Source organism: Mesoplodon mirus (assembly GCF_964341445.2).
Source record: "Mesoplodon mirus genome assembly, chromosome: 14".
Classification (NCBI taxonomy): Eukaryota; Metazoa; Chordata; class Mammalia; order Artiodactyla; family Ziphiidae; genus Mesoplodon; species Mesoplodon mirus.
This window is the reverse complement of record NC_138990.1, coordinates 75,650,534-75,663,211: the sequence shown is the minus strand read 5'-3', so window position 1 is coordinate 75,663,211 and position 12,678 is coordinate 75,650,534. Positions and strand designations below refer to the sequence as shown.

Sequence of the window (12,678 nt, the reverse complement as noted above, 5' to 3'; positions counted from 1 at the left end):
ATATGTACCAAAGCTTCTTTATCCATTCATCTGTCGATGGACATTTAGGTTGTTTCCATGTTTTGGCTATTGTGAACAGTGCTGCTAATGAACATAGGGGTGCATGTACCTTTTTGAATTATAGTTTTTTCTGGGTATGTGCCCAGGAGGGGATTGCTGAATCATATGGTAATTCTAATTTTAGTTTTCTAAAGAACCTCCCTACTGTTCTCCAGCAGTACAACTTACATTCCCACCAACAGTGTATGAGGGTTCCCTCTTCTCCACACCCTCTACAGCATTTGTTATTTGTAGACTTTTTAATGATGGCCATTCTGACTGGTGTGAGGTGGTACCTCATTGTAGTTTTGATTTGCATTTCTCTAATAATTAGTGACGTTGAGCATCTTTTCATGTGCCTATTGGCCATCCATACGTCTTCTTTGGAGAAATGTCTATTAAGGACTTCTGCCCATTTTTCAATTGGGTTGTTTGCTTTTTTGTTGTTGAGTCGTATGAGCTGTTTTTATATTTGGGAGGTTAAGCCCTTGTCGGTCGCATAATTTGCAAATAATTTCTCCCATTCTGTAGGTGGTCTTTTCATTCTTTTTATGGTTTCCTTTGCTGTGCAAAAGCTTGTAAGTTTGATTAGGTCCCATTTGTTTATTTTTGTTTTTGTTTCTATTGCCTTGGGAGACTGACCTAAGAAAATATTGGTACGATTAGAAAATGTTTTGCCTATGCTCTCTTCTAGGAGTTCTGTGGTGTCATGTCTTATGTTTAAGTCTTTAAGCCATTTTGAGTTTATTTTTGTGCATGGTGTGAGGGTGTGTTCTAACTTCATTTATTTACATGCAGCTGTCCAACTTTCCCAGCACCACTTGCTGAAGAGACTGTCTTTTTCCCATTTTATATTCTTGTCTCCTTTGTTGAAGATTAATTGACGATAGGTGTGTGGGTTTATTTCTGGGCTCTCTATTCTGTTCCATTGATCCATATGTGACAACATGCCATTTTTAATTCCTCCCCTTCTCTCTCTGTTCTTCCTTCCTTCCACCTCTGCTTGAATCAGCCTCAATCCCTGGCCTTACTGTAACCCACTCTCATAGTTTGGTGCTGGATGCACCCCCAGCTCAGAACTCTATGAGTTCTGAAAGCCATTCCCTGGACTTTGCTGGTGGCGCAGTGGTTAAGAATACACCTGCCAATGCAGGGATCACAGGTTCGATCCCTGGTCCAGGAAGATCCCACATGCTGCAGAGCACCTAAGCCCCTGTGCTGCAACTACTGAGCCTGCACTCTAGAGCCCGGAAGCCACAACTACTGAGCCCATGCACCAAAACTGTTGAAGCCCGCATGCTCTAGGGCCTGCGGGCCACAACTACCGAACCTGCTTGCTGCAATTACTGAAGCCCACACGCCTAGAGCCTATGCTCTGCAACAAGAGAAGCCACCGCAACAAGAAGCCCGTGCACTGCAACATAGAGTAGCCCCTGCTCGCCACAACTAGAGAAAGCCCGCGCACAGCAACAAAGACCCAACACAGCCAAAAAAAAAAAAAAAAGAATCCATTCCCAGGCATAGAGTTTCCATGATATGTGTATACAGGTATATGCTTGTGTGTGTGTGTCTGTATGTCTGTGTATGGCCAGAGTGCACAAGCACTTTTAGCAAGCACGTTATTCAACTGCCCCATTTAGCAAAGCTGAGCCCAGGATTAAATTCTGTGGTTTCTGAATTTTCAGGAGGTGACATGCTGCCTTTGGTATCAAATTTGATTAAACTTGATAACTTTAATGCCATTTGGTTCTGTTGCAGAGGAAGAATTAAATTGCTTACTCTAGAGAATGAATTTTTTCCACTAAGGAATAGAACATTTCTTAAAATTATCTTGGTGACTGAAAGGGGGAAATGTACTTCTTTTTTCTCAGCAGAAGCAGGTCCAAGGCATTATTAGCGTGTGATAAAAATTGAATAATTGAGCAACACTGACTTTGGGATTCAGGTTTCCAGCCCCTGCTGTGTGATTAGTTCAGTCCAACCTGCTGGCATGCTTAAGCAGGGAGCCTGCAAAGGATTAGGAAGGAAAAACCCTTTAACAAATCTCAGGTACTGAAGACATTTGATTTAATTTTACATGTCACACATGGTAATCTGGTTTCCCTTGGCAACCTCCAGTTCTACCCTACTTTATAATCAGAAAATGGCAGGTAGATTACAGACTTGATGGCATCATCTGGAAGTGACCATAGGGAACAGAGTTTGCCTCAAAAGAGGAGAGAAAAAGGTCAATATAAAAGGGCAGAAGAGTCTGAGTTCCCTTAAAAAAAGGACAGATAGTTCTCTATAGCTCAGATACCCATGAGGGATTCATTGATGAGGGAGGTTCCAGAACTACTTATAGCAGAGCAGTTTGGGACGTGAGGGAAAGGGATCCAGCCTTTTAAGTCTTTAAAGGGATAATAATTTTATTACTTGTGAAATACAGATAAGGTTTTAATTCAAAAATGACAGTAATAGTTACCATTTATTAAGTACATGCCAGGAATCTTACTTGGTTCTTTACATACATAATTTCATTAAATCCTTATAATATCTCTGCAAGGGGAGTATTAATATCCCTTTACAGATGAGGAAACAAGTATTTATTGATCTGTTAAATAAAGTATGGAGGCTGAAGGAAGGTGGGGTAACATTGAATACAAGGTTTCAACCTTAGTCGATTTATTTATTTTATTTTATTTTATTTTTTATTTTTATTTTTTTGCGGTACGCGGGCTTCTCACTGCTGTGGCCTCTCCCGTTGTGGAGCACAGGCTCCGGATGCGCAAGCTCAGCGGCCATGGCTCACGGGCCCAGCCGCTCCGCGGCATGTGGGATCTTCCCGGACCGGGGCACGAACCCGCGTCCCCTGCATCGGCAGGCGGACTCGCAACCAGTGAGCCACCAGGGAAGCCCTATTTTATTATTATTATTTTTTTTCTATGATCTCAAAGTCCTATAAGCCTTAATAGCCCCTGTTACAAAACAGTATACTAAGTAATGTCCATTAATGATGACCTTTAGCCATCCAGAAAAATTTAAATTACAATCATCTTAGTCTAACTCTCTTACTTTATGCATTAGGAAACTGAGTGCCAGAAATCTGGTAAAGCCTAAAGCCAGGTCTTCTGACAACTCATAATTTGTGTATTACACCATGCCCATGCACTTTCAGAGAGGGCTTGAGTAAATGGAAGGCAAGAAGGAAGGGGTCTTGCAGCGCTATAAAGGTATTAGTTTGAGCTAGCAAAGTAAACAAAACTAACAGATCGGAAGGTACTGATGAGACATTTAGGCATTGGGAACAGTTCTAGTTCTTACCTAGCTAGTGATTAATTTATTCTGCTTGGCTCATGTCTGAACAAAGTAATGCACCTAATGTTTCCAAATGATCCTAAGTCTTTAGCAGTCTCTGGTGCCCCACCAGCCACTTGAAATTTAAAAGGACAGGGTTCTACATATGCACAACAAAAGCTGTCTCTCTCTCTCTCTCTGTCTCTCTGTCTCTCTCTGTCTCTCTCTTTCTCTTTGTCTTTGTCTCCCTGTCTCTCTCTCTCTGTCTTGCTCTCTCTGTCCCTCTCTTTCTCCAGGTCTTGAAGTGGATGTGACTGGCCATTTTTGTGACATGTAGAAGCAGAGACTACTTATGGCATTTTATTGACTTACACATGTATGCTTCTGTCATGTTCACAGAATGCTGTATATACGAGGCAGGCCATGTATTACCTTTCTTTAAGGTGAAAGCTATGGGAGTCTAATGGCAAACTGAGAAATCTTAGTGTCACACACTTACCATGCAAAGCATTTTATATGAATTTCACTTAATCCTCATAACGACCATGACTGTGAATGTTATTGTTTTCATTTTAGCAACTTTTTCAGTTTTTTATTAATCCTTCCCAGAACATTCTCCCTAGCATTTAATTATGAGAATTTTCAAAACTATATTAAAGTTGAAAGAATTGTACAGTGAACACCCATATACCCACCTAGATTCTATACTTATTGCTATTTTTCTTTATTTGCTTTATTATATACCTATCAATTTATCCAGCTACCCATCTTAGTTTTTGTTGTATTTCAAAGTGAGTTATAGACATTAGCACATTTTACTCCTAAACACTTACATGTGGATATCATTAATTAGCGTTAAAAATGTTAGCTCTATTAAAAAAACAAAAACAGGGCCTCCCTGGTGGCGCAGTGGTTGAGAGTCCGCCTGCCGATGCAGGGGATACGGGTTCGTGCCCCGGTCTGGGAGGATCCCATATGCCGCGGAGCGGCTGGGCCCGTGGGCCATGGCCGCTGAGCCTGCGCGTCCGGAGCCTGTGCTCCGCAACGGGAGAGACCACAACAGTGAGAGGCCCGCGTACGGAAAAAAAAAAACAAAAAAACAAAAAAACAAAAACAAAAACAAAAAACTGAGGCCTTCTTTGGGGACATAGTATGTACTCCTCAATCACTTTGAGCTTTCCCCTATGAAATAGTAAGATTTTTTTTTAAAAAATGTAAGCTACCCATATTAAAAAACACTTGTAACTCATTAATGAGAAATAGAAATCTGTGGGGAGGAGGGGGATACCACTGTTGAATTCGTAGGCCACAGCAAGCCAGCACTACAAAGTGGCATCTTACCTCACTTCTGATTTTAAATGAGATTGAGGTCATTGCCGAATTTCTGAACACTAACTCCTCTCCTAAAAAGGAGAGTTTGATTAGCAAATTACTTAGGCAGTTCACTAATGATATTGGAACCAAATTTCAATGAACATTTTTTCCCTTTTCTTTCTGGGTGTGACTAAATTGCCTACAGCATGCTGCATGGTTGCTGGTAAAACAGGAAATGGGGTAAGTAATTTAGGTAGGGAATTTTTACTACCCTTTAAATATAAGCTACCTGATTCTTAAAGTACTTTTACTACTACTATCTCTTTTTTTAGAGGGAGTTCACTAGCTGCTAGAGAAATTGGCACAAAGAGGAAATTTTTATTGTATATATTTAAGGTGTTAACCTTGTTTAATTGGTTTATTTGCACAGCATATTAGTAGTCTATTAAAGCAGACTCATTTTTTTTTTTTTTGGTAGATTTATCATGAATGTAAATGCATGTAGTTTGGCAACTTATTTTAAAGGAACACATTTTATACTAATCTTAGAAACTAAATTATAAAACTAATTATGCTATAAAAGATACATAGTAAAGTCCTAGTTAAGGCAGAACAACAGTGAACACCCATATACCCACCTAGATTCTATACTTATTGCTATTTTTCTTTATTTGCTTTATTATATACCTATCAATTTATCCAGCTACCCATCTTAGTTTTTGTTGTATTTCAAAGTGTACATAGATAAGACATAGAAAACATAGGTCCACAATCCTTTATCTGAAACCCTTGGTGCCAAATGTGTTTTGAAATTTAGAATTTTTTAGACTTTGGAAATGTAATGCAGTATAAATACCATATAAAATATACCCATCTCCTCCAGGGTCTGGGGTAGTACTATATAATCAAACATTAATATTTCTGCAGTGAAATATATGAATAGTCACAATAAATTTGATAAACAAAGTCTAAATAAATAGCCTCACATGTTCAAGTCAGAGTTTGGTTGCCAACTGAGTTAAGGAAAAAATCTTTAATTTCCCAGAGCTTTCTGGATTTTGAAATTAAAAATTTTATACCAGTATGAAAAGGACCATGTGACTACTGGAGTTTCCTGTGTACTCTGGAAAGAAAACCACAGAGAGAAGTATAAATTTCTGTATCAGAATCTCATACTTGGTGTTTTATAGAAAATTAGTTGATTTGGCTTTTTTGTGTATGTTGTATTTCACATCTGCATTTTTAAAAGGGTAATAACCACATATTTATTAAAGGTTTGGGGGTTCTGTTCAGTTATGTTAAGTTAGTCTCAAATGCTTGTTATTCTGGCATAATAAAATTTGGTCCTATGTTTGAGAAATTTGTTAGCATAGTCAAGTCAGAGCATGCTATATTTTAAATGTTTCCAGTTTCCATCTACCTTGCTTGCTGTTGTTATTTCTTATTGAAGTATTTTAAACTAAGCTTAGTTCTTCCAAAAGATCCTGATCAATATAGGGATACTAGAACAGAAAAAAATATAGAATAGTAGTCTTTTCTCTCAGTGTCCCTAGTTCATTCTAATATCAAAAGGTTGTGGAGGAATTGCCGTTAAAGAATTGATTCAAGGAATTTAGGAAAAAATGTTTTGGATATTTTGGTTCATGTTTGCTTTAGAATGGTTATCCTGTTGTATCTATAGCAAAAGTGATCCTAATTGATATCCTCATCATTAGTTATCTAACAGAGGAAAGAGGGAAATGCAGTTACTAAGTATTAAATTGGTACTGAATTTACCTTAATGACTACTGATTCCTCTAAAGGACCATCAGCCATAAGCTAAGGACCTTTGTGAAAACATTCACCCTAAATTATATTAGAAAAGCTATTAGCCACGTTCAACTTGCAGGATTGAAAATTTGGAGTTTTAAGTATTGTATTTTTGCCTTAAATGTGAGGTTAAGGTTTCCAAAATGTCTCTTAACCCTTTCTTATAGCTCTTTAATCTGGAAGGAAGAAATACCTGTAGTTGAAGTTTTTAAACTGGATTAACGTGCTTTAAATGTTTTTCAAAGACATGAGGGACTTAAAGTATCAGTTTTCTTAAATATATAATGAGTAATGTTTTAATCCATTTTTAGGATTGGCTTTGGCTACAATCCTTTGTACTCTCTAGAGTCTAAACAATTTTTAAAGGGTTTTCCATTCTTGTGTTTTCTGTTTCACCTTTTTATTCTTTAAAATATATGGTCATCCCTTAATTATTTACTTTTCAACTGCGATGCTATTTTATGCAAATATCATTAGTTAAACTGTTGATATAATATCAAGATAGTCTGAAAATTTCTAAAATGTTTCTGATAGTCAGAGAACTAGGAACGGTTTATGAAGCTAAAACGCTCAGTGTTTGAATAATTTCTTAAGTGTAAAGAAGTAACTTAATTTTTTTGTCAGATGTAGGGCTTATCAGAGTATTTCATTGTTAGACCACAATCCCAAAGCATATGAAAGCATTCTGTTTAACCAGTTATTCTCAGCTGGATAAGAATGGGTAGATCAACTATTTCTTAATTTGCATTTTTAGAGGGACAGTGGTCTTTATGTGTGTGTGTGTGTGTGTGTGTGTGTGTGTATTTAGATCAATTAAGTTTAGCCATTAGCTAAATTATTTTTTGTTTTCTACCTGTAGTTCGTAGTGTCTTTTGGTCTTGAGGAATTAAATTACAATGGGTATTGACTATATTGTCCTTTCTAATAGTGAAAATAGGACATTGAAAGAAATGATTCACAAGTTGGCCTAAACACCTCTTTTGTTAAAAGCAGTCCTGTAAATAGCTATAAGACTGATTTGAAGTTTTAATTATTTGAATGATACAGCCTGTTTAATAGTGATATTGCAGAGTAGGACTGTTTAAATATTACCATACCATGTTTTTCTTTCCTTTTGCTTCAGTTCCTTTCTATCTCATTTTAGGTTACAAACTAAAAGCTAGAACTCATAATTGGGACTTCCCCAAACCTATTTATTGGCTCATGAGTAGATTTGGGGGTAATGTAAAATATTTATTGAGATATTTATATGTTGTTAAATTGATAAGCATTCTAGAACACTGATACTTTAGGATTTAATACTTGTTCTTCACCAGTAAAGAGAAGTACAGCTTTTACATCAATTTCCCAAAAGTAAGCCTCCATTATCAGGAAGAGAGTAGATACAAACATTTTTGGTCTGAGATTATTGTAATACACAGTTTGTAGTTTCTAAGCAATAAATAATCCTCTCTATTCCACCTTTCCATCTTCTGATGTATAAATCCTGGAATCTGGCAATTGTATCTCAGAAAAACCTCATTTGTATGCTTTTGTCTTTGAAGCTTCAAAAACTGTCTTATATGCCATTAAAAAAAAAGCAGTTTCTTGATTCTACTAGAATATAGGTCCATGAACTGAGGAATTTTTGTCTGCTTTGGTCTCTGCTTTCTATCTAATGTGTAGAATAGTGCCTGGGACATAGTAGGCACTCAATAATACATACTTTTTAATAATCACATAAATTCTTGCTTTCATAAAAATGAAGCTTTTCATGTCAGTGAATTAATTTTTATGTTATTCAGAAAGCAGAGTCTGTCGCTGGAAAGAAATGATACAGTTCAGCTAAAAGAAGCCTACAAATGGATAACTCACCCCCTGTTTTCAGAGGAACTGGGTGTTCCCATTGATGGAAAGGTATTGGGTCATCAGCATTGTTAATTTTATTCTGTGGTTTTACTAGTTTTACTTCATTATATGGCAGAGTTTTGGTTATCCAAAAGAATCTTCTCTTTCAATAATCCAATGAAGGATTTTTGAACTTTTAAAATGTTAATTTCTAACAGTCTTAAATTGAGGTTAAAGTTTTTCTTTCTTTCTTTTTTTTTTTAAAGATTTCTTTGTGATCCAACACACTTATAACAGGTGCAGTGTATCCTAATTGACCTTAAAAGGTTAGAAGTGAATCTTTGCCTTTAGTATACTTATAGTTTAATTAGATAGACAGATTTACTGATACAAAGCTAAACATAAATAACTATGAACTAGTATGGAGTCAACTCTAGACTATTTAATTTTGGTTATCTGCGGCTAATTTTGTTTTCAAATATGCAGACAGACCCTATTCAACTACAGTGAGCATGGGCTCAACCTATCCCACCTTGTTCGTATCTCAGGTCCCTCTGTTTAATTTTAAGCAGACTGCCTTTGAAACCAGAACACTTACCATCTCCCCTATTCCAAGGCAGACCTTGCCTCAGCCTTTGAAATGGATTGAATTTTAGGGAAGAGTTCAATAGGTTTCCAGACATGGAAACAGGACATATTCCCAGCTCCTCTTAAATTAGACTTTAATAGTATGGCCCCATTGCTTCATCATTTTGCATGAAGGAAATTCCCTGAATATCAGACACACCCCTATTCAAGTAAAGTCACAAAACCATCTTTCAAAGCTAAGTAATTAAAAATTTTTCCTTGTTCTGAGTTATATAGCTCTGTTTCCCTCTGTTAGTAAGAGTAAGCTCTGTCCTTTAAACTGAATACTAAGAGAATAGAGAATAAAACCACTTCACAGATAGTATGAAGAGGAAATGAGGTGATGAAAGTACTTTGGAAATTAGAGAAGTCATTGATGCAAAATATTTTAACCTCAAATTTCAGTTTGAAGCACAGAATTTTACACGTTGAATCAGTGAGAACAGAAAATAGAAAACAAAAGATGCGGTAATGTTCTAATGGATTCAGGATGAATGAAGTTTTCTTGAGTAAAAGGAATGTGTTGTAATTTTAATTTTATTTTGTAGATTAGACTAGAGCAAAAATTTAGCTATTCACTATTGTGATTATAGAGTCGCTAATAAGCCTGCTGACGATCCGATGCAATCAGTAAATATAGAACTCAATAAAAAAGGAAAAATTGTTATATGGTATGATATTTATATATTTTTCTCAGTGTGGAATTTTGTATAATCTCCATGGAGGTAAATGTATATAGAGTATGAACTTGTGCTTTTTTGTGTACAAGGATGTTCATTGTGGCATTTTTTAAAAACAGAAAAACGTAACTAAAACTTAAACGTCCGACAGTCCCTAGAGTGGAAAAGATGTTCATGATGCAGTATTAATTGAATTAAGCAATTTTCCAAGTCTGTTTAATATACAAAGAAGTATATACATTTATGTTTATATTCATAAAAATGGCTAGAAGGAAACATGCCAAACTGTTACTGGTTCTACCTCAGTGGAATGGGATTGAAAACCCATCCTGTTTGATTATTTTATAATTTATTATGATCACTTTTTTAATAAAACAAAAAATTAAGATCTTGCTTTTAAAAGTTAAATCCATTAAGAAGTTTGAGCACTTAAAACAAGCCTCATACAGAGTTTTTAAGCATGTGCATAAAGTGCTATTTGCTTTGCTAATAATTCTAATCATAGTACTGAGAGGAGTAATTCTTCATTTCTTTCAGTTATCCCTTTCCAATTCCCTGAATTCTCATTCATCTTCATACCTAATTGTACATTTATATATTTTTCTCAGTGTGGAATTTTGTATAACCTTATACAAAATATATACATGTAGAAAAAATATACTTGTACAAAAATGTATACATATACAAAAAATCATACAAATCTATTTTAAATTTTGTTTTAAAGTTGTTTTTTGTAGGATCACTGATGATTGAGTTTTAGAAGTTAAAAAAAAAAAAAAGACGATTTCCTTTACAGCTGCCCTGTGAACAAGCTGATTTGAAAACAGTAGTATTTCCAGTTTTCCTTGTCACTCTTTTTCTGAGCCAATCTTTGAGAGTTAATTTCTGTTTCCATTCATAAGTTGTTAGATGTTAGTTTCCTTTTGCTCATCTTTAAACTGTCTTTATAATTTTTAGAGCTTGTTTGAAGTGAGTGTGGTCTTTGCTCACCCAGAAACAGTTGAGGATTGCCACTTCCTGTAAGTTACAATGTAAACAACAATGCCAATTGTGCAACATTGTTAATATTTTTTTGATTTTCATGAAAATAGTATTGCTCTTCTTTCTAATGAGCCTGTTAGAACTTGTCATGTCTTAGTAGGTTGTGAGCTGTCTGACATAAGGGTCTAGGCAAACCAATGCAGCTCATATAGGGATTCATTTTGTCTGCTTCTGATATCCTGAATTTAGCAGCCATGTTGTATAAAATATATTTGAATTTTATCCTCCCCAAAATAAACTCATTAATCTTTTATATTACCTTGAATTTTACTTAGACGTGCGACATGCCCAGATTGTTTCAAGCCAGCCAAAAACAAACAGGTAAGGAAGGATTCCTGCTTCTTACTCTTTAGTGAGTTTTGTCTGAGCTGAATATTCAAATTAACAACAAAAAGGATATGCATTAGAAATGTTGGCAATCTATTATACTAAGAATCAGTCTTTAAATATTTCCATTTGCTACATTTATTTCCATTTTTTCAATTCTCAACACCTTTGCCTTTGGCTGAGAAGTCGTAACACACAAATGTTCTCATGCTTGTGTCAGTGTCTGGATTGTTTCCCCAAGATTATGTCATCTGGGAAAATACCTGTTGAGTATCATCACCATTCCAAACTTTTGTCTAATATTTATTTTCTAGAAATCGGTATTTTGAAAATATAATCCAAAGTAAATTATTTTATTTAGAACAGTCCTGAATTAATAGAGCCTATTTCAGGCTACATTTGCCAAAAGGTATTTTATTTAAACTCTCCTTTACTGTCTGATGTGAGCTGGTCTTCATGTTAATGAGAAAAATTAGTTAGCATGTACTTTTAGTTTCTATTATGCCAGGATAGAATAGCATGGCACGATATTGGCAAGCTTTCACACCCCAGTTACTTAGCTGGTTTTGTGTAGACTCAGGCATTCCTAGTTTTACCGACATCAATTTTGCTGTTGTGGTTGTTATTTATTGCCAAAGATACATCTTTTGGTCTTTCCTCTTGCCTGGGGTGGGAAGGGAGGGTTGGGGAGTTTGTAACATTTGCCAAATGCCCTGTGTGGAAATAATCAGAAATGCAGGAAGCCTAAAACACTGCTTGCCTCCTTTTCTTACATCATGGTATACCTAGAACATTGCCATGTTTGGCCAGCACCCTGAGGTTAACAGATGAAGTTGCTCTAAGTTGTAAGTAATAGGCCTGGGGGTTCTCATTGTTCCAGGCCCTGCCCCTCAGCCCTTGTGAACTAGAGGGATCTGGGCACAACTGTAGCCCAGTGGTGTGCTTTGCCATACCAATTGGGAAGCTCTGCCCAAATGAGCTGTAAGCCATATTTATATTAAAGATCTAGTTTTATTTTTTGTTATCTTTGAGGAAGTATATAAGTACCAGCGTCAAATAATAGAGTAAGGAAGTTTTTGTCAAATGATCATGGACACCACGCCATTTGGCCAGTAGGTGTTGTATAGTCTTAAATGTAGTTTTCCTGCCTTATGGCTGGGAATAATTTGAATGACCTTCTGAGATTCTTTCAGGCCTAAGATTTCATATCTTAACAAACAGGTACTTAATTTTTAATTCTAACCCTACGACACCTTAGGGTTCCCCAGAATATGGTTTAGAAAATCATTTCTTTGATGATAAACTATTTAGATACCTACATTATTCTTCTTTTCAGTCAAGTATAATTTCTCATAACAGAAGAAATAATTGTGATTTATCACAGTGACCACAAATATATGCACTAATTAGTTCTAGTATATCTACCACGAGGTTTGGCTTTTCTTATTTTAAAAAACCCAGAGTGGGACATTTGTAGATGCCCTTTTATTCAGTATAGTGGATTCATTTACTTTCTCAGAGGTTGGTGAGTGATATTGAATTGCTAGATGCCAAGTCAGGCTGGTTGGCTCTGTTTTACCCCTTACCCTGGCAGCCAACTCCTAAACTATATACCATGGCCCCTGAAGGGATGTAGGGAAGAAAAGATAGATGGGTCAGCCTAAACTTCTTTTGAGGTCTAGGAAAAAATATTCAAAGCACATTTCCTGCAATGTCATCATTTTTGTATTTGAGGAAT

The 12,678-nt window shown here is 36.0% G+C and overlaps 1 protein-coding gene across 7 annotated transcripts in view; it reads left to right on the top strand.

Moving 5' to 3' along the window:
- The window catches only part of PUS10 (pseudouridine synthase 10), a 66,404-nt gene that overhangs the window by 32,119 nt on the left and 21,607 nt on the right, over positions 1 to 12,678 (top strand). For all 7 annotated transcript variants that reach the window (XM_082643324.1, XM_082643325.1, XM_082643321.1 and 4 more), the window contains 4 exons: positions 4,835 to 4,869; positions 8,223 to 8,334; positions 10,530 to 10,591; positions 10,889 to 10,934. In XM_082643324.1, coding sequence (XP_082499450.1) covers positions 4,835 to 4,869; positions 8,223 to 8,334; positions 10,530 to 10,591; positions 10,889 to 10,934 — 255 coding nt within the window. The remainder of the gene's footprint in view (positions 1 to 4,834; positions 4,870 to 8,222; positions 8,335 to 10,529; positions 10,592 to 10,888; positions 10,935 to 12,678) is intronic.